Source organism: Micromesistius poutassou (genome assembly GCF_964030765.1).
Source record: "Micromesistius poutassou genome assembly, chromosome: 3".
NCBI classification, from domain to species: domain Eukaryota; kingdom Metazoa; phylum Chordata; class Actinopteri; order Gadiformes; family Gadidae; genus Micromesistius; species Micromesistius poutassou.
The window spans coordinates 136,034-158,995 of record NC_140273.1 but is presented as its reverse complement, the minus strand read 5'-3'; the positions used below and the strand labels follow the sequence as shown (position 1 = coordinate 158,995).

The 22,962-nt window shown below is 43.5% G+C and overlaps 1 protein-coding gene across 1 annotated transcript in view; it reads right to left on the bottom strand.

Annotated features, from left to right (window-relative positions):
- Positions 1 to 13,716: 13,716 nt before the first annotated feature.
- The window catches only part of LOC311340437 (VPS10 domain-containing receptor SorCS3-like), a gene marked incomplete at both ends in the record, with an annotated part of 88,742 nt that continues 79,496 nt past the window's right edge, over positions 13,717 to 22,962 (bottom strand). The window contains 5 exon segments of the mRNA XM_084465332.1: positions 13,717 to 13,775; positions 15,597 to 15,757; positions 16,348 to 16,489; positions 19,032 to 19,131; positions 19,222 to 19,353. Of these exon segments, the coding sequence (XP_084321458.1) occupies positions 13,717 to 13,775; positions 15,597 to 15,757; positions 16,348 to 16,489; positions 19,032 to 19,131; positions 19,222 to 19,353 (594 nt within the window).

Here is a 22,962-nt window from a genome sequence, read left to right as displayed (position 1 = left end):
AGTACCTGTGTGTTCATTGGTTTGCATGAAAACGCTAATGACTCAAAAGCAGACTACTGCAACCACCCAGACATTTCTGTTTGCACTAAACTATTACCACACCGCCTTCTCAGTGTAAACTGGAGAGTTTAAACACTCAGAAGGTTTAAGCAATGCAGGCCATGGGCTGATTGTACAACCCTTCAAGACAGAAAATAACCATAGCTGAACCGAAAACGACATGGAAACTCTGCGTCTCAACAACACTCTTACACAACGTCTATTTGCTGCATGAGTGCCTGCACACAGCCCCGCGAGTGGATGTCGCGCAATCCCAGCATGTATCTGAGGAATCAAAGCGACATCGCTTTGGCAGTAAAAACCTGTGTGTCCCACCGTTTCAACCAGCTATCATCCCACAAATCGTGTCGATGGCAGATAGATGCCGCACCCCTGGTTGTGTAACTAGGAGGGGGGGGGGGGGGGGGAAATAAAAGGGAAAGCATTTTATCGATCCTAAAGTCTCCCTTAAGGCATCCGCGGTGGATGTCTTCCATAGAAAACGCCATCAAACGTTCCTGGAGCCAGCAGAGGACTTCCATGACTGTTTGGAACGGTTTCTTTATCACAAGAATCGTTTATTTTATTGAATTCTTCATTTGACAGTTTTCAACAGCATATTTATCTGGCTGAATTTTGCAACCTCCCATTGAGCCGTGTCATTTAAACGTTGCAGCTAGAACATGTTAAAACGTTCAAATGTATTTTTGCATGAACTCTTACGCACTCTGTCCGCGTACGGCGGACACTGAAGCCAAAAGTAAGTTTCCTGTAAAATGCTGAGGTCGGAAACGCTCTGGCTTCAAAGTTTTCCTTTAGTAGTTAACTAACTCTAGCTTGACTTATGGAGTAAGTCCGGTATCCCCCAGTGGAGTCTCCTCCTTCCCCACCTGCACACACACACACACACACACACACACACACACACACACACAACGGCTGCAGCAGAGTGAAGGAACTGCTGGGTCCTTACTCCTTAGCCAGCTGCTCCACGCAGCGCCCGGGCTGACAGGCCCGTAAAGTGCTAGCTCCAGAATGATTTCGCTTTAGCACAGTTGATTTGGGTCATGCTCATGGCATTTTCGGCTTCTTTTTTGTTGTATTTATAGATGTTGTTGTTGTTTTAGCTGTTATTTATTGTTTCGCACAAATTAGAACGCGTTTTGTTTACAATAAAAGTAACAGGCGAAAGGTTTCAAAGTAGATTTCCATAGGTTTATTTTTTGTTGTATTCATGCATATATGTTTGGAAGTGATTATGCTGAACCTGAAATTAATTTGAGTTTTAGCTACTTTTTACTTTTTCACCAAAGTATAATGTGTTTTGTTTATGTTAAAAAATAATAGACGAGAGGTTTCAAAGTACATTTCCATATATTTCTGCGACCCAGGAATTTTATCGACATTTGTTGTTGTTTTCTTCCACTTTTTTATGTGACCGTACTCTGTGAAAGTATAGACAATCCCTTGGGTGTCGCATCAAGTTTATTTCTGCCGGTGCCTTGCATGAATACAGAGAGCACATCTGCCATTCCACCCAACTACAGCTACTTTCAAGGGAGCTTGAAAAATAAAAGGTAAAGTTATCGTCAGTGCTTGGGTCAAATCGTATTTTTATTTATTCATTTTGTTATTAAAGCATGCATACTCATCATGGAGATAGCTCAGTACTGCAGTGAAAGTCAGAAAGCGATCCAGAACATAATCGCTTGCATTTTCAATTGTTTTAATGTTTTCATTTAACCTTTTTCAAGGTTCAAGACGAGGAGCATTTCTACATCGAACCTCATTCAAGGTTGAATTAAGAATCGGTCAATGCGCAAGCAAAGGAATCAGACCTTGTTCATGGGGTCAATGAATGTTTATACTTGGTTTATATTTCCTCTCTCATATTCAATTAAATTTTTCGTTCTCCCACACGGTTATGAAATACAATAATACAAAATGTGGATGGCACAACAAGATGACTATATTGCCAGATGATTATGTTGTGATGAACCGTGGTCCTATTTATGAGTTGGTGTCTTGTGAGAGCACAACTCCTGTATTTTCCATTTCAGGATTTGACTCAAACCTGCGGTTATGACGAATATTAAGTGGTTTGGCTTGCAACCTTCTACTAAATGCAATACATGCCATAGCCCCCAACAGTTATTAATTCATACATCGGTGGACCACTCATTGCTAGTCAAACACACATTATTCTGAGCTTCGTTTTCGGAGGCGGTAGTAATGACACACACTCATTTTGCATTCTGGTTAGGAAAGCACTCATTTGTTTATCTAAGATATTCATGAGGATTGAAATGTTGATTAGAACCAAACCATGTTCTCCTGTAGGTAATTACTGGTCATATAATGAATATTTTCACTCTCCCTGTCCTCTCTGACTCTCTATTCTTGCTATTTGTTTTTCTATTTCTCCTTCTGCTTTCCCTCTGCCGCTTTTGTATTTTTTACTCACTGAAGGTTGTTCGGTGCTCTAACTGCAGTGGGGGAGAATAATTGGAGGAGAGGACAAGATATTGAATTTTTAATTGTGGCGCCCTAAGAATAGAGTGGCCTTTCTCTGCAATGAAGTTATTGGGGGAGTAATTCGAGACACATTAGGAATTCTCCAGGTATGTTAATGGAGGTTGATGAAGTGACCGGGAATCTATAAGTCATTTAGCGGTGTGAAGTTAAATTGGATGCGGAGGGGGGTGGACGACTCTGACTGATACTGGAATCCAATCCTATCGGTTCATCCCCCCCAGTCACAGCCATATACTGTATTGTCGTAGGGATTTACTAGTGGGTAAAAAGTAATTGCCTCATATCGCTGTTGGATGATATTACCAATTGGGAATTTTTACTGCTTTGAATAGTTATAACGATCCCTAACAGACAAGGCAATAAAGACTATAAGCAAGGTTAAATTATGACTATTGTTAACAATATTTTTGGAAATGTTTTGTCAATTCAATTATCTATTATTTTATATACAAATGATTAAACCATATGGGGATACAGTATTGATCAAGTATAATATCTCCAAAGATATTTATACTTTAAGTTATTTATACTTAAGTTTGCTAAATACTTGTGTGTTATGTTGATCTCAACATGATATATATGTCGCCTTGGTAGTAAATGTTTAACTCTTGAAAGCTGCAGCCTGTCCCTTAATGACTGAACAAATCACCTTGTGAAATATGGGAGACCCCCTATTGATGGAACGGAGAGCAGGACTGCTGACCAGGCAGCAGCGCTCAAATGCAGAGATAAATGACCACTTATTTGTCCTATCAGTGTATTCCTTCACAGTGATAACTCCGGGGGCTAATTCTTGTTCATGGTGATAGTTGTTTTGCTTGACCTTAAAGAAAATATGGAACAGGGTGGACTCTAACAGTGTTCAAGCAGAGTGTCAACATACACGGCACGGGGGACTCGTATGCATCTTAAAATGAACTGAAAAAAAATGACTCTAAATGGAAAATATTTTATTATTTCCAGAGATCCAAGGTCGTGGTTATCAGGCAGTGGAGGGAGGCACTAATTAGAACAAAATATTCAATGTAATACAAAAAACAGAATCATTAATGCGTTTCATTTCATTGTTCCTGTCCTCTTAATAACAACAGAAACAACAACAAATACAGTAAGAATAAATAATCTCGGTGGTCCAAGTTGCCCCTACAACATCAACAAAAGTTGACTACTTTTTGCCAAACAAGCAGAGTTAGAAGGAGGATCCCAACAGCAGCGTCCTGAGAGGACCTCTGTGAGGAGGTCACAGAGGTCCGGACCTCTGGTCATATCTTTAGAGCTCAGAATAAAATCGGAAACTGAATACAATTGTATGAGAAGAATCTGCGGTTGAGGACTTCTACGAGATGAGTGCAAGCCTGAACCCCCTGCAGCAACCCTTGCAACGGAACCTGAACTCTGAAAATAACAACACCTTAGTCCGAACACAAACACCTGCAGATCCAAATCAGTGCGGTGTGGGTAAGAACGTGTGGTTAAGCCAGAAACAACAGCATCGTCAGAACTCCAGTGACTCTTTAGCATGGGACGAAGGAGTGCATCAAGTCCATATAACTGTGTTTTCTGTTTGTTTTTATCAAACAGTGCAAGTTAATAAGCTTACTACCGTCGGAATACATTTGGTGATAATAAGACTTATTTATATTTTACTAGCGAATAATGTGTCCACTGGACCTCGATCGATGATCAATGAATACATTTCAAATCAGAGTCAGAGTCGCGCCCTTCACACTAACATTGCCAGGGTCTCTGCCTCTCCTTATAGACCACGCCCATACACGACCCACTTATGGCCATGGACAGCCATTGGACAAATCACCCCCTGCAATCATCCAATTAAAAGATAATCACTGACGGGTCCGCCACGCAGCCCCTGTTGACGTCTGACCGTGGGAATCAGCGGCTCCTTGTACGAGAAGGTCGCAGTCTGGTAGAACAAGTATCTAAACAATGCTAATCACTTTGCGAAAACAATAGCGCTGTCGACACAATTAGACCATTAGCATATTCGTTCGGCGGCAATCACCAAGAAATTGGGACAATAAATGACATTATTAGGATTGTTTGGCGTGGAACCCAAAGGTCCTTATCTGTGCAAAGCAGAGTTGAACCACAGCAATGTATAGGCGAGTATAAACAGGAGGAAAACAAAGTTCCCTGTGTGTGTGTGTGTGTGTGTGTGTGTGTGTGTGTGTGTAGTTTTATGGACTAGTTATGGCCAATCAATCCAGGCAGCCACTCTAGCTGCGAGGGGTGGGCTCTGATTAGTTGGAAAACCCTGTAAGCTCCAAGCGTGAGCCGTTGTGTGCTGAGTCAGGCTGGAAATCAACGCTAATTGACCTTTATGCCGGCATTTGATCCCTCGCCAGGCTGCAGGGCTCCCTGTGCACCGCACACCCTGCATGCAACTCCTCCACGCTGACCCGAGACTTAAGACATCTCTGCGTTTTCACACTCACTCTTTTGTCTGGGTTTATCTCGTCCGGAAGTAGGACCGCCATCTGTAAGAAAATAAATCAATAAACCCCAAAAGAAAAACCCACGAAATCGCCCCGGCGCAGTAGTAGCGCAAGTAGGCCCCCCGGTGCCTGTGTGTCAATGTTTGGGGGGAACAAACACTGTTGGCCGCCACACACACCCCCGGTCACCGCGTTGCTCACGACGGTGGCGGTGAGGGAGATCTAATTCCTCCGCACACTTCATCCACACAGAGAGCTGTGCCAGAGACGCCTTCATAAAGAGGGAGCCAGAAAGGAGCCACCGCCGAGGTGATTTGGTATCCAAATCACGGCACCCCTCCATGCATGTTTTCAGCGAGGCTCAAAGCATCAAGGACAAGCAGCCATTTCCCAGGGAGCCCGGGAATGCGCCAGGTTGCCTTTTTTACACGTCGTTCCAGATGCTTCATTAGGGCATGATGTCTTTCATCATTATTCTTTCATGTAATTCTTCGGTACACAGCATCTGCACTCTGCTCACACTGTTTGTTATTTATGCAAATCATTTCCATTTTAAAAAAAAACCCAGGATAAACATCCTTTGAAATAGATCGGGGCGCCTTAACCATTTCTGAAATCACAAGGTGAACAAATTACAGTGGCCAAACGTGACGGTGTCGAGACCCCACACAATATAAAAGCAATCGAATCCACAGCTGCCTCTTCCCATTTACCGACCTGGGTAGGGGCGGCGTGCGTTTCCAATTCGAGATGGAGCAATACACACTCGGAATCCCACATGTGTTTCATGACATATTATCTTCTGGATTATTCTACTCTGTTTTGGTCATTTGGTCACAGGAAAAAATGGGTTCAATGTTCAAGACATTCAAAACACCGTCCATCTCTAAACTAAAGTATTAGTCTTAGAACCGTGTGTGCATGTGTTTTGTTATTGTGTGTAGTGCATGTTTTATAAATTTTTGGTAAATATACGACCACAACATTGCATTGCTACAAAAAGAGCCATCTCTTCACCCACATCCATAGCCATGCCCATGACAGTGTTAAATATGTCTGTCCATACCAATGACCGATAGAACATAATTGCACGCCTAAGGAGTGAGGTTTGCCTACGTTTCCCAAGACAATACCTCCATGTCTGTCCACACTCCCACTGCAACCGTGCAAGGTCAGCAGCTTGATGGATATTAAACAACTAGACCTCAGGCCAAATAATCACAGTATTCATCTACGCTTGCTTTTAGTAAATTATAATAGGATACAATTTGACAGCCTGCGGTAAGTCCAAAGGCTGTACACGCACCCACCCTCAATGTGTCAACTTAACTTTGTCATTAAACAGCTAAAGCGTGAGTACTTTTACACGTTGTGGGTGTGCAGCCCGGAGTTGCCGACTGAATCACGTATGAAGCCGTTGGGACCGCTGCTATCACACAAACAGGTGGGGGTGTTGAAAGCGAAAGCGGGCATCTTGATGATTCCCATGCAGCCGGTGACACAATGGGTTTAGACACGCTTGGTATGGGGCCTTTGTGTTGATACAATTGAAAATGAAAGCGCAGATGCTCTCGTAATACATCTCGGGAGCAGCCTTCAGCAAAGAGTCTTAGAAGTGCCCTGACGATGTGGCAAGCAGGACCGTGACGATGGTTGATGAGCGCGGGAGCCCTCCTGACAGCTTCACTTAGCGCGTCACTCATATCACCGCAATACGCTGCAGCTTGATACTTAAACACATGATACGAGGCACGCCCGGTGGACTTTCTGCAACCCCACTGTTGGCGTGTGTGTGTGTGTGTGTGTGTTTGGGGAGGGGTCTGGGCCGGTCACGTGAATTTATGTCATATCTGCTATTATCTATTAGACGATTATTCTTTCGATTTTCCAACTTCTACCGTGTGCATGTTCGTAACACAGATGTCAAAGGTGGCCTGTGAATGAAATCGTTAAACAATGTGTCAAGGTTGGATGTTGTTATCGCGTTGGAGCGTAACCACTTGCTGTGAACCTGTTCATCTTACGTATTGGCGATAACATTGATTGATTCAGCTCATGGAGTCAGTAGGGTGCTGTGCCTTGCCAATTAGATATTTATTTACTATTGGCTAAATGGTTGACTTATTATGAGGTGCAGAAAGATCAAAATTGAAATGATACTGTTGATGATACACTTAAGTAAGATAGTCAGGTAGTAACAGTAAAGGGAACTGCAAATTAAAACGTGGCATTTAAAAAGTCGAAAGAGCCTTGTTACATTAGACCAATTGAAGGTTAAGAGATTCAGAAACAGATAGTGTTGGAATATTGGAATGAAATATGCATTTTATGGACACATTTATCTGCAATAGAAAGTCATTTCTATGCAGTACTTATACCAGATTACTAAAACGGTGTTAAAATGATCTAAACGCGATAATAAAATAATCTCTTATCCTTTCAACAGCTCCTCCTCCTCTCAAATATCTAAATGACCATCAGCACCAGTTAATCCCATGGTTATACAGCGCAGTATCTATAATACATCAGGTTTATCTCCACAGCGACGCCCCGACCATCTGATTGGTCCACACACAATTAGAACGTGAGATTTTAGCAGAGATTCTAAGCCCTGTGACATCCCAGGTACTTTGGGCACGACTTTAACCGTCGCCAGTAAAAAAACGGCCGACTCCTCTGTAAAATGTGGCCTTGGGATCCTAGGGGCCAGGCAGCTACAGCCTGAGTCAGCGCTATCTCTGCCCTGGGGAGGAGGGGGGGGGGTGTGGCGAGAGAAAGGGCTGAGGCTGTGGGAAGCACATGAGAAACATTCAATATTGACATGTTGCATCCAAAATCATGATTGAACAGCTTGCCATGGCCCCAGCCCAGCCCAGAAGAATCCATGGCGGATGAGGAGATGGGAGGATGAGGCGAGGGGTACGGTGGCTGTGGAGGGGCCACGGCTCCGGGGGCTGGTCCCCCAGGAGCTCGTCGCTCTGATCTATAGATCTTTTTTTTTTTTTCTTAAGCGGGTCAAAAGCCATGCTTTTTAAAGCCAGGGCTTGCTAAATATGGTCTAATTATGAATATTCAAACTTTGAGTTATGACAAACGGCCCGAGGCGTGCGTTGGCTACTGATCAAAAATGCGCGCCTCTGACAGTTTCGTTCTGACGCGAGGCGGATTATGCATATTTATAATTTCCATCTGTGGTGTGTAAAATGCTAAATTACTAATGATAAATATTCCCTTCTTTTTAAGAGTCAGTGTGCCCGTGCCTTAGTAGTAATTTTGGAGGGCAGGGAGCGGGTGCAAAAGATTTATGTTCACAAAGTAAATATTGTTAAGGATGTATTTTTACGGCTGGGCCAATGTCCTGATCAAATAAAACGATACTTTCGGGCAGTTTTGGTATTCTTGTATATATAGTTTTAGATATTGCTGGTGGTAAGGAGTTAGTTTACATTTAATATTTCTAATTGTCCAATGTTGCTAAGTGTTTTTTTGCCCGATACAACCCCCCCCCCCTCTGTAAACCCAGCAATAGACAAAAGGCTGGACTCTATGCACTCTCTGTTGTTCCAAGCAAAGGAGTGAAGGGGTTCCTGAATGGAGGCGGAGGCGGCTTTGGGCTAAGTGCTTTCCGTGTACGTACTGTAATACGCTCTGCTCTCCTAATGTGTTTCGCTGCTAGATTTAATAAATGGATTATTATTACTACAGCAGACTGATATGCATAAGCTTGTGCTAATGGCTTCCCGCTCCTCGGTTCACGCTAACGTCTGTAATATCGCACAGACGAGCAGAAGAAAAACACACGGATGAGCGATATTGACAAATGAGTATGCACAAAGTACATCGTCGCAGACATTAAGGTGGACGAACGGCCTTCTGACGCAAGCGGCAAAACAGAGAAGAATGAAAACCTGAATGGAGAAAGTGCAATTGTCTCCTAAACCAACACGTCAAGCGTGTACGAATCGACGTCAATGAAACGCCATGCTCCTTTATCATCTCTTTTTCACCGCCCTTCCATTTAACTAGCCATCTCAAATGCCAAAACATAACCTTTTCACTTCTTTCGACGTTATGAGAATGGGAGTCTCCCGTCGGGTCCGTGGGCTCTTCCGCGCCGAGAAGGACGTGTGTTTGAGATTCTGAGTGGGTCCTGTCACACATTGTTGCCGAACTCCCCAGATGATAACCGTGGGCAAGACTGAGACACAAGATGAATTCAAGCTTCTGGATAATAACAACAGGGCCACTCCTTCTCTATCTCTCTCTCCCGCTCTCTCTCTCTCTCTCTCTCTGCCCCCCTTCCCTGGTGAATAAAGACAAATGGCGTTTTGGCTTTTGTTGCCGGCTTTGTGTTGTCCACGGTTGATAACTCTGAAATAAAAAGAATGCATTTGATGCTCAGCGGGTCCCATCTGCTTTAACCACACAAAACAACAACAACAACAGGCACAGGGACACCGAAAAATGAATCGACTGTAATGGAAGAGGGTCCCCCTCCAAGCAATAGGTCACTCTACCCCGGCTGGTGAGCGGGGGTCCCGCGGGTTTATCCCGGTGGATGATTAGATCGGTGGCGACAATGCTGTCGTCTCCTTTGACAACAGTCTTTTATCAAACTCAAAAAGTTTTTATTTTTTATTTTTCAACTGCTTTGTTTTGTCAGGTATAAGGGCAGAGGAAAAAAGGAAACAATGGAAGCGTCCATGCGCCCCCCCCCCCCCCCCTCGCCTGATGGCTCACGGTCAGCCTCACGCAGGTCAGTCGCACGGACGCCGCCGCCGCCGCTGCCGCACATCAGCGACGCTGCGTTTATTATCGTCACCTGACAGGGACACACAGAGCCCCGCGCTGCCGTGGCGACATGGGATGCAACTGTGAATTCACCCCGGTAACCGGGGCGATGATCAAAGCTCACGGCAGGAGGACACCTTGCGGTGCGCCGTATCCATGGCGTTGGTTTTCCCCCCGTCAGGGTCTTTATGCAGCCATCTGCGACTGCAGCGGCCCCCTTTCATCTAATCTACCTCGTGTCACGGTACGGAGGAGAGAGAGTCGTATGGACTAGTGGCAGCATGTGGCTCAGGAGGTACAGCGGGTTGGCTGGTAACCGGAAGGTTGCTAGTTCGATCCCTGGCTACTCCTAGCTTGTGTGTGTTGAGGTGTCCCTGAGCGAGACGCCTGGCTACTCCTAGCTTGTGTGTGTTGAGGTGTCCCTGAGCGAGACGCCTCACCCTGACTGCTCCCGACGAGCTGGCTGTCGCCTTGCATGTTTGACCCTACCGTCGGTATGTGAATGTGTGAATGAATGGGTGAATGGGTGACCCACTGGTTAGAAAAGTGCTCTAAAAATGCAGTTAATTTACCCTTTACTAGTCACAACAGGCCTTGATGATGAATTTAAAGACAAAAGGTCAAAGGATTTATGGTAAACTGAGACAACGTGTGACTCGTACAACTTCTGTTTACTTCATGTCTTTTAAAGCCTCAACTATCAGAGGATACATACTGAAAGTGTTGTGCATGAACTAGTTCAAAAGAACTAGTTCATTGAACAAGTTCATTTTTCTATGAACTTTGAACTGAACTTAACATATTTCTAACTAAAGAACTTGAACTTGAACTAGTTTAGTACAGATTTTGTGGCATTCTGAATTGATGCTTAGGTCCAGATGACATGTTTATTAAATAGAGTTACTGCCTTAGTTGTGATGAATGAAAAAGATGTACAAATAATATCCACAACAATTTGAGATGGTAGTGATGGGCAGCTGATAATGGAGAGGATTCATTTTAAAAGATAAGCACAGAAATACTCACTCCCAGTTTTTCATCGGTTTCTAAAATAACTTCATGAACTGAACATGAACTAGTTCAAAACTGAATTGATGAACTATGAACATGAATTTATTCATTTTCTTTTGTATGAACTGAACTTTGAACTTCATGTGACTTCTTGTGAAGTGTTAACTTGCACAACACTGAATACTGAATATGCCTCATGTTGGATTTCGTGAATGTATTGTAATTTATGATGATGTTTTGAACAGTTACAAACTTAATAGCTGCTCCCCTGTGGTGAATTACCTAAACGGAGATGTTGTTGCATGTAATCATGCTGATGTGGGAGTCAGGTCTGATTGGTAGGTTCAGAGAACACACCTTAATCTTGTTCTTATGATCAAGCCCTGTTCTCGTTATCGTTCTGCCTGCTGTTTCAATATGAAAAATAAAGCAATACACATAATTGCACCATGTACCATCTAAATAATGTCGGGAATATATTAATCAGTAAGTAAAGATTTAACTTAGAAATAGTCTGCGTCTCTGTGCTTTGTTCAGGTGTTTTTCTTTAAGAAACGGGATTCTTGACACTTGACACATCTAACACACATTTAACACATCTTTGTAGTTACTGCCTTTGATTGTTCTTAGCCTCCCTTGTAAGTGGCTTTGGATAACAGCGTCTGCTCAAAGACTGAACGGCCCATGGATGTAGAGACAAAGTGTTCATGTGGGAAGCACGGATTGTGATGAAAGCAATCATATCAACAACGGTTTGTACGTTCAACAGTTTATAAAAATGTCAATGCCCGGAGAAGAAAATGACTTGATGTACAAAAATACATTTATTGGAAACAATTTGAAACAAAAGGACAAAGATTTTTGTAGAAATATTCTAATAATGAATAAACAGAACATCACCGATGAGTCATGCAGATTTTGTGCAATAAATTTGATTACTTTGATTTGCCCTTTGAAACAGGAATATACATTTCTTATTTATACCTCAGAAAATACATGATGTCACATACTTTACCACATGGGATTGCAATTACCAATGATCAAACCCTAAATACTATGTTATTCATAATGAATAATGCATTCAGTGAACAGCAGGTGAAACGGTTCCAACTACAGAGGTTCAAAAACAGGTCAACAGGTTTCAAATCAACGGCCATTTGATCATAAGTATTTACACTATAAACGGTGCAGATCAGAGCACTGCGACATTCATTTGTACTGTTTTAGCTCAGTTCACGCTCACTAAAGAAGTACCCCAGTCTACTTCTGACCTGCAGTAAAAACACTTAAAACACTGGGAGATGGATATCAGTCCCTTTCCAGCAGGATGGCTTCTCATACATTCATTTTTCAGGGGAAACACTAGTGCACTATGTTCACTCATGAACTCATCGCGCCTCGAGCACCAGAGAAGGAGGAGCAGGAGGGTGGGAGAACATGGAACTTCTACCAGAGCTGGCAAGGTTGCAAGATTGATTTTCTAGGTCAAGATTAAAGCCTGATGCTATCGACGCTATAATCATTTACATGAAGTAACTTTGACCTGAGGCTATAGCTAGCAATAATCGACGAACCTACAATGTATGGATCTATGACTTTACTATAAACTAGAATCTAAAAAAAAACTATATATATATATATATATATATATATATATATATATATATATATATATATAAACTACCACATACACACAAAGGAATTAACGTTAGCTTATTAATCCTGCCTTGCGTGTAGTTGTTCAGACAAGAGGCGAGATAATCCTTTCCGAGATAAAACTATGCAAAAGTAAATTGACATATTAAATGCTTCACACGTTGATCATTAGTAACTAAAATCTCTCTAGGTAGTACAAACCCATCATTTATTTGGTGACATTGGAATAAATACCATCGTTTCAAAGGGCAAATGTACCTGTAGCCGTCATAGAAATAATAATGGTCACAGAGCGTAAAAACCCGACTGCATGTACAATGCTTTCACGTAAAAAATGCAAAATAAATAAATAATACAATCTAAATTGTTCTCGGTCATGTTCATACCGTAGGCCTGATTGCTAGTAAATGTAAAACAACAGGTATTCTGTCCAACGAGTATATCTGTAATTACATGTATAGCCTACTCTTTGTTGAAGGCATATGTCTGACAGATAGCGAAATACAAATGCAAAGGATAGATACTTTAGAAAAACCAGGAAAAACGAATAGGGCTCCTTTGATGAATGATTAAAAATAACTATTTACAACACTTGCATATCTACAGCAGAGGAGCGGTGTCCTCAATAAGAACATGCACATATTAAAATCTTCCTTGTCCAAATAAACCGAGTTCTGCTTAATTACACGTTTGTGATCGGACCACAGACAGTCACCGCCGCCTGCTCGTAATTATACCTAGCGGAAAATGAAGTATACATATACTATATACAGATAAGAGAACAGAAGATAATATTGCACATTTTAATAATATTCCATGTTTTTAGTTAAGACTCTGACGTCATGGTGTGTGTATATATTGGCAGAAACCACCTTTGAAATATAAGATCAGACTTCCACATAACTCTCTCGACAGGTTGAGACAACAGCTCAAGCAACAAAGAGATTTTTCACTTTTGCAAATAATGCATCTCTGTAGCTTTTACACATCCACAAAACATGATCGGTTCTGTCAAGAAGAGGATGTCAGTCTCCTTGAATGGGTTTTTCATGTTGCAGTGTGGTTGTTGCCAAACAAGACACCCGTGCAAATTTTGTATAAATGGGGTTCCTCAGGAAAAGAACAAAAAAAAAAAAACGATGAATAACAATGTTTGAGAATTACAAAACAGAAAAACATGAATCCCCGACACGTTCTTATTTATCCTGTACACACATACCAGCCAGCTTTACACACTGGTACAGTTAGGAATCTCCCTTGTGCTCTCACAGGAATTCCCAACACCCCCTAAGCAGAGAGAGAGAGAGAGAGAGAGAGGAAAGACATGGCAACATGACAAATGTAATCCTGTTCACCACTCTGGTAATAGAATAATGACATTGACATCGTTCATTTGTGAATTTCCAATGGGCTGCCCCAACTAGAGGGCACATGATGTTGAGTTAACCCAATGTGCATTTGAATCACTTATTTTACTCAATAATGTTCAGTTTCAATAATATTGTAAATATTCAAATCTTACATCAAATACATCTGCTTTGTATCAAAAATAGCATCTCCAACTATAAAGTAATAATCTTTAAAATGTTCAATTCATAAATAATTATCTATTTAGTCATTATCTAGTGCCTAATGAGGCTTAACAATGGTGATTGAGCTTATGGCCCAGTGATGAAAACCTTTGCATTTGTGGTGCTATAAATGTTACGAACTGGGTGTCTGTGGCGACATTCCCGGGAACAAGGACAAGCGGCTGATGGCGCGCGATTTTGAATCCTCTGGTATCGTGGTTTCGGGACACTCGATTTGTACAGAGGTACAAGGTAGAACAGACTGTGGCAACCCGGGCGTGCCAATTAGCCAGATGTAGAGCACCTGAGGAACAGGTGGAGAAGCAGGGCTTAAATAGCCTTCTTCTCCACTCATTCAGGGCTCTCCCAGCCATGGGGCTCACGTGTGGAGAGGCCGGTCCTTCTGGGTGACGGGGACCGTCAATTCCTCCCAGATTTTGGTAATCTTTGTACTTTTGAATTTGCAATAAACGTGCCTTTTTGGCTTTTTGCCTGGTTAAATCAGGTCCTGATTGGAGTAAGGCGGTTCACGCCCCAAGGCGGGTCGCCACAAGACATGCACTAACCCAAACCCTAGATCTCTGGGAAGTGTGGTCCACAAACACAGCTAGAATTACCACTTGTCGCCAAGCAGCGGCGCCAAAGAGAACAACTCTGAAATCGTTGAGATTGCCACTTTAAAAGCATCTGGAGTGTCAGAGAAGAAGGGATCGGGTGTAATTGTGTTCCTCGTTGTAATCTTATAATAAAGTTGGAATAAATTAGTTTGACCTCTCTGACTGCACTTCAGACGATGAAAGAGGACTTTGAATCCTAGACCAAGCGGAGGCAGTTTCCTTCCAATATTTCCACTGCACATTACGGGGGTGATACCTGCTCCTGAGCAATCGTCAGGCTGAATTGCTACAGCTGTTTTAATGGCTGACTGTGCAGCCTTCCAATCTGGCATACTTATAGGGTGTAATTCACTGGTTGAAAGTCTTCTCTCCAAATTGAAGCTTAGTGCAGAAGAAGAGATAACCTTCTATCCAATTTTCAAAATGGCTTATTTCAGTTTTTTAAAGGTACGCTTTGATATAAAACTTTTATAGTGATAGTTACTTTTTTTTTTACTTGCCTAGTTTATGTGCAGTGATTTATTGTCATTCTGCCGTTGTGATGGTCTATTTCTGCACTGCGAATAAAAAATCCTTCACTGAATTACAATGACGATAGTACACAAGAGTACACATACTCCTCTGCTTTACAATCATATCCATAACAAACGGGCCGAATGACACCAACACAAAGTAAATAGCTAATTCCACGATAGTAAAATATAATAATAATCTCCACACCCAAACAAACCTGTACACCCACAGCCTAAAAATGAGCCTGGGTCGAATAATAAGTAGTGGACTAGAAGTCCAACTATATCTGGCTTTGAAGACAGATGGCCTGCATGTTTACCTGTCCTGATCTAAATGCAATAACACGTACTTTGCGAGTTGTGACCCCAGACGTGTTTCTAATAAATCGGTGAGGAAGCCCCACTTACGTTTGATCCTGGCGTCCAGCTCCTTCTCCATGAGCTCTTTGGATGTGGTGAACTCGCTCAGGGTGATCTTGGGCGTGCTGTCACCCTGACCTGCTGAGCCAATCATCTCTTGCTCTTTCTCCTGGTTCACCTCGGCATAGATGTTTATCCAAGGGATTTTCCTGGAGGTGAGAGAAAGGCGAGAATGCTCTGGAATTGCTCGTCGGGGTTATCAAGCATAACGGCTCGCCTAAACTATTCTCAGAGCAATTCTGAATCTAATCACTTAACTTAAAATATACAAAATAAATGAAAAAATCAATGACAAGTATTCTTATGCATTAAATTCACACATCAATAACCCACACCTTGATTCCTGAGACCAAACGCGCCCTACTCCTACACACATTTAATTTAAATGAAATTATTAATCGTTTTGCTTTATCAACCAGCTTTTTCTCTCTTTGTTTTCTCTTAAGGCTAATGTAAATACAAGCATTATTCATAATTAATAACTAATACCGGTTCCATTTTGCACAGACACTTTCAAGAGCACACTTTGTGAGCATGAATAAATTATTTAGCAAATAACAGCTAAGGGGGGCAGTAGCCAGCGCCTCTGCATATTAAGCAACTTAACAGTCAATTCCTCAATGTTCCCAGTACCGCGCGCTCACAAGCATCTACGCTGCGTTCAACAGTCGTTTTCTAAAGCTCATCCGCTCAGCCTCGTCACTGGAGGACGCCTGATTGGGACCGCGACGAGACCCACCTCTTGAACTTGTAGATGAGGAACACAGCCAGGCCAAGCAGCACCACCGACAGCAGCATCAACATGGCCGAGCTGCTGTGTCTGGGAATGGAGTCCACCAGGGGGGCTGTGAGATTGGTAGATAGCACACGTTTTGGTCGTGCTGCAGAAAGGCGGCCATAGTGTTTAAAGTGGGAGGGGGAGAAGGGTTGTTTTTTAGCAACAAGGTGTTTTTTCGAGGCTTAATTGAGGCATGCATAGATTTTGGTCTGGAATGTTATTTGGAGGAAGAAAGTGAATAGGCATGCTGGTTATGGATGGTTTCATGATGGTAGGGAGGGGAAACGAGCGGGTCAGCCACAGCACGAGTTGTTACGCGAAAACGGGACGAATTGCTGTCTGACGAATCCTATTCCGTCTAATATTGAAACCAGCCAACCGACTGGAATTGAAACCAGACAATCTCATTAATATAAATTAGTGACTCCAAAACAGCCTGTTTAATAGTGGATGCAGAATGACCGCCTGGAACATTGATCAGGCAATCAGAAATCAAATCAAATCGTCTACCAACATCCAACCACCATCAAGTTATTCTAGATTGTGGATTTTAGTGATTAAAACAATTGTGTCTAATTAGACCAGCATCTCATCTCATTTAAATGATTGCAGAGTAAGTTCGACGCACAAAGACTATTATGGTTCTGAGACTCAAACAAGGCTTATTGAGAAGGGATCAATTTAGCACTAGGGATTTGAACTAGGGTCAAATCCCGAGCACTAATTGTATAATTATGGACTAGGGCGGGCTGGGTAAACATGTCCTATAACTCTATAACACGTTACAATACCGTTCAGTCGTTTATATTATAAACGGATAGGATCTACATAAATAATATCTAATCCCATGCAAACTAGAGCCGTTCCAGTTGCACAGCAGCTCTGTGGTTAGATGTCAGCTCCCTTTACCACAGCTGCCGTCTGGTAAAGTCATGGCTTAGTAACAAAAAACCACAACTTAACGTCTACCGGTGGTGCGGTCGGGTAAACACACTGCGTTCTATTGTTACCTCTCGACGTAAAGCCTGGAGCTCAGAAGTGAAGCCCTCTGATGTGCGTGACCTATCCCAACACGCTGCAAGGCCATGTGGACCTTTACGCAGGTGGAGGGAAGGAGGGGGGGAGTGAGGTGAACTATGAGGAACGTCCCCCATGACGAAGGAGGAGGCTACCGCACGCAACAACAAACAAGATCCTCATACACCTTGAGCTCTCGGAGCTACACAGAGACCTCCCTCCAGCGTAATGTGAAGTTCGGGTGTCTCATGGGAACGTAGAGACAGCGCACTCTGATATTGATGATCAGTGGAATCGCTGCCGAGGCCCCTCCGTGGTCGTTTTAACATTCCTGCTGCTAAACATGTATTGATGTTGGTGTCGGAGTCCCCCGCCAAACACATGGGGCTGTGGATCTTTCTTTCGCATTTCGCATTCTGGGGAGGGAAAGCTGCGGGTTTGGTTCTCCCGAGGCATCCTTGAGCAAGGCCCCTTACACCCCTGCTCCTTCATGACATGTAAACTAATTCACTGTCAGCCGCTTCGAATAAGAAAGTCTGATGAATTACCTTGTTTGAATAGAAAGTGAAAGTAGTAAAACTGCACTAATCGTGAAGTGATGCTCACTCTGCACGTTCATGTGGAGATGAGACACACTGAAAACGGGACGAAGATGGACTATACTACTGGCGTGTTGGAGTGACGGAACGTGTTGTTACGGGATTTGCACACGATTAACTTCTCTCTGCAATATGGACACGGACCGCTTTTTACATATTCAAATTCCAACAGTTCAAACGTTCAAACGTCATACCCAATTCATCAAGGCGTCAGCGTTTTTTTTCCGGAGATAGTAATCGCTGTGAGGGCCTTTAAAGCTCCTGCCTCTTCACTCTCAAGGACCGTATAATGAAGATGATGACACACAGTGTGATACTCATCCTGTGGTTAGGTGGCGCTAAAAAAGCCGTCAAGCAGATGTTCCCGAACTTGATGACAGTCATAAAAGATTCCCACGCTCTCAAGGAGAGTCCTACTTAAAGCCGGTCCCCTCCCTAGCGCCTCCCCGGAACCCTAACCACTGTGGCCTGATATAGCCTGTGATTCAACAACACAACAAAGGAATCTGAATCCAACCTTGCCTAAATGAGTCAATATACAGTTTGGTTGTTTGCTTGTTAAGCTGATGAAGTGTTCGGGGGTTTTCAAATGCATTGGATAAATAGAGGGATTTTCTCTCTTCTTTTTTTTTTTGGTCATTCATCAGATGCTCACAGTGAATTCAGATACATGTCATCCATTATCAGGTAGGTGGCCGACATTGGGGTTCAAACGCACTGCTTTTTAAACCCATTGCTCAGCACCTTTCTGCTGGGAGTCCAACATCCTAGCCGATATATGAATGGCCTTTGCTGCCTCAATGGCTTTGTCAATGCCATTGACAATATTTAGATAAAGTATCTAAATATGATTTGACTCGTTCACTCAGCAATGGCATGCACTCAGTTTGATTTCACATTCATGAATAAAATGCAAAGCACAATCATGCCAAATGACAGATGCAGATATGACTCCATTGCACATGCAATGGAACATTGTACTTCCAATGTGGACCTTCCCACTCCATGGCCGACCAAAGAGTCTCTTACCCAACGTTAACTGTGTGTTGTAAACAATGACACGAACGCCCGGCTTCAGCTCAAACTCCACCAAGTTCTGGTTCAGTGCGCTGACGATGATTTTGGACACCTGGTTCGGAAACAGATTCAACATTGTTCACACGAGTCAAAAGTGAAATGACGAGAACAATGGTGCACATGGTGTCGACCCCGGTCTCACCCTCTCCAGCTCCTCCTCGTGGTCCTTCTTGGAGTGCGATTGGTTCCTGTTGGGTAACAGGAAGAGCTCGGCAGCTGTTGGGACGCCGGGGAACACCGCCACCAAGAGCTGCTCTTCGGGGAAATCCAGCACCTGCAACGTGATTCACGCAACGTGAAAAGCATCCTTCAGATCTCTCCTTCGTAATCAAGCTCGGAATTAATTTCAATGACGTCTGATTGTTTCACATGGTTGTCACGACTGCATCGTAAATATTGTAGTTGTCGCGGATTAGCAACTTTCGACATGAATGTGAAATTAATTTGGTCACAGACGACAAATTGTCGATAATAACGCAATTATGCATAAAGAGGCTGTGCAGCGTTCACATCTCCATCTTATCCAGCAGTTCTCCCTGCAGAGATATCCTTCTTCCCTGAGGCAAGAAAAATAAAGCCAATGAAATGATTCATCTTAAAAAGAAAAAGGCATTATCTCCATCTCCTCTCTAGTTCAAGGCTTTTAATGACTTCAGATAAACGAGGGCTACAGAGAGACGGCCGCGGTGATCAGTCACCATTAAGGAGCCCGTGATATTCCTATTTTTTTTGTTTTTGTTGTTTTGAATATATTCTGCCTCCGCGGCCCGCGACAGACAATCGAGTGGCTGTACCAGGGCACATCAATTATCAAGCGGAGGGTATCGCTATTCCAGAGGCAGAGCGGTGGTGGACAGAGAGTGACTCACAATGAGAGCACGGGGCGGGCAGAGGGGGCTTCTGCAACGTATAGAAGCCAATGAGATTAAGGCGCGGCAGAGGCAATAGGCCCTGGAAAAAAAAGAAATCAATACACTCAAGCATGTTTGTTCTCGTTGCAATCACTCATTAGTTTAAAAAGCCTTCTGGCCGGGGCTCCTCAGAGGACGGCCCTTTTGATGCCCCGCAAAATCATTGCTGGATTAGAAAAGGGATCAAAATGAAGAAATCTGATTGCCACACGGAGCGGGAGGATATACCAGCCACTCGATGCAGGAAACCGACCGGGTGTGGTTGGGGATGATTCACTTTGACGTCTTGACATGAGTCGTGCTGTTTACTAGTGGTGGGAGGCATTTTAACAAGGGCCTCCCCGAGCAGAACCTCCAACCATGTGAGCGTGTTCTGTAAAGAAAATCCCAGCTTCCAGTATGCTGCGGTACGGTTTCTCATCCGGATTTTCCATCTCTGTATTGCAGTAATGCCCTAATGCCCTCTGTTTAGGCCAGCAGGTTGTTTAATGTGCAGATTATTGGTGTAAAGAGTCTAATTTCAGACATGTTAAGACTGGTGCCAATTATTCAACTAATTAACTTAACTGTAATTCATTAATTCATTAACTACACCTGTATTCATCTAGATATTTCCTGTCTGAGTCTTAGGCCCCGTCCACACAGGCGAAAATCCTTTGATGCGTTTCAGGAATATCTCCGTAAAGACGGACTCATTGTGAAAACGCATCGAGCTGTAGAAACGCTGTAGTACATATTCATGGCCACTGTGTGGCACTGGTTCTCCACAAAAAAAAAACGGAGCGCATCAAGCCTGCGCGCTGTATACAAACATACAGTATAGGTGGAGAAAGCAGTTGTTCAACCTCTTAGATTGAGCAGAAACTGTTAGTAATTACATTTACCAAGGGGCTGTATTTAAAGCTACAGAAATAATACAAATAAAAATTACAAAATTAAATGCAACTCTAAAGACGTTTCAGGCATCCACACGAATCCTAACACGAAAACGCACAGGTCCGCTTTTATCTTATCCACCCTGGGACCTGGTTTCAGAAAAGACTGTCGGCCCAAACGCACAAGACTTGCGTTTTGCGTTTCACCAAAAAATCGGTTCCGTGTGGACGGGGCCACACAGAGAACAAACTTCTTGGTAGACGCCTTACAACTAAACAACTAACAACTAACTTAAGCGACCATCCATGGCCACTTAAGTTCACCTAAGGCCACTCCATCCAGTATTCCCCCCCCCCCAGTCCTCTAGTTATGCTGTACCACGGTGCTCCCACACTGTTCCGACACGGGGATATGTAGGACATTGAATTGACAAAGCATGGCAGACTAACAGCGGAGTGCACTAGAGCACTCTGTCGAGTCTACAACGCGCTTCGTCTCTCCACTATATTCACGTAGTTGTACCCTCTGTCTTCACGCCTTCCCTCCTCCAAACCCGACCCGCACCAGCAGAACTAAATCCCCCCCGCCCCTACCCACCCCACGACCCTCGGCCTGTACCAACCCTCTGAGAGAAGCTGAGCATTCTCAGGCGGAGAGGAAGGAAGTGGAGTCAATTAATCCGGGGACGCTCCTGACCTAAGTATCGGCCTCTTCTTTATCGCCTTCTTTTATCTCCCCGTATCTCTCGAGGCAAACCTTCTTTAACATAAACAACAAGATTAGGGCCTGCTGATTTCCGTACAAAGAAACTAAACGTCTCCCGCTATTACCAGCCCCCTCTGGCTCCTTGTCCAACACCCCTCACCTTCATCGGACTGCTGTTGACTTTGTCACCTTCTGTAAACAGAGTGGCTCGCGGTGGCTAATAAGAGCCAAGTCTCTGCACCAACCTCACACACACCGATGCGGGCACACAAACACGCACGCGCACACACAAACGTGCACAAACACTCTCACGCTCACGCACAATCTTCCGGCAAACAGCACAATCGCTACTTCTCAGACGCTGACACGACTAAGCTCCTAATCTCTAACAGAACTACAACCTGCAAATACAAAAATAACAAAATAACACCTGAAGTTGAACCCGAAGTTCTTCCAGAAAATACATTGGCACTTAACTGTCCCAGCACACCAATCACATCTGCTGACGCAGTCAGGCCGTGATGCAGGGCGGTGCGGTAATGACAGCTCTATCTTTGTATCTGCACTACTATTGTCAGGGAGATATAAAGTGTTGGGGATATTGTGCTTCTGTTTGTAACCAGCGGACATCAATAGAGGAAACAATGTGCGATGGTTGTGGTTGGTCAGCGTTTAATGCCCAGACCTGAACATTTGTTTCCTCGCAACAGGAAATCTTTATAGCACCGACAAAGAGACTTAGCCAGAAAAAGCCAACCCAATCAACAGTCTGAAGTTCATCGAATCGAATTTATTATCCTAATTATTAGAATGGTTATCCAAGTTAGGTTATTCGTGAATTGATCTGCAATTGATGGTGATATTTTTTCAAAGTTGGGTCTGTTCAATGATATAGCGTTACCTAAGTTCAGGTCAGTAATGCTCGCCAAAGGAGGGGGAGTTCTGATTGGTAACACTGCGTCCTGTTAATGGAATACCAAGACACATTCAGAGCGTCCTGAATCAAAGACTTCCTACTCTGCCCTCGCATTGACACGTCAAGCGCGTACAGTACGGTCACGGCCCCGCTGAACGCAACGCTACGCAACTCACAAACTCCCGAACCACCGCGAGCCAAGCAGCACTTAAAATTGATTTGGGGGCTTTCGCCTGCCCAAAGTGAACACATCTGCTCCATTCAAAAGAGCAAAAAAAACAGGCAGGTGAAGATCAACATGCCAAAGATGTCAGGGCGCGCTCAAGCTTTCAGAGTCTGGGCGCCTCCCCTGTTAGGAATGAAGTGCTCATCAAGCGATTTCAGTTAGGGAGTTATCTCAGCACCTCCATTGCACCATATATGTGTTAATGAATGAGTGCAGTCATCCACGGCTACGGGGCAGAGAGTGGAGAGA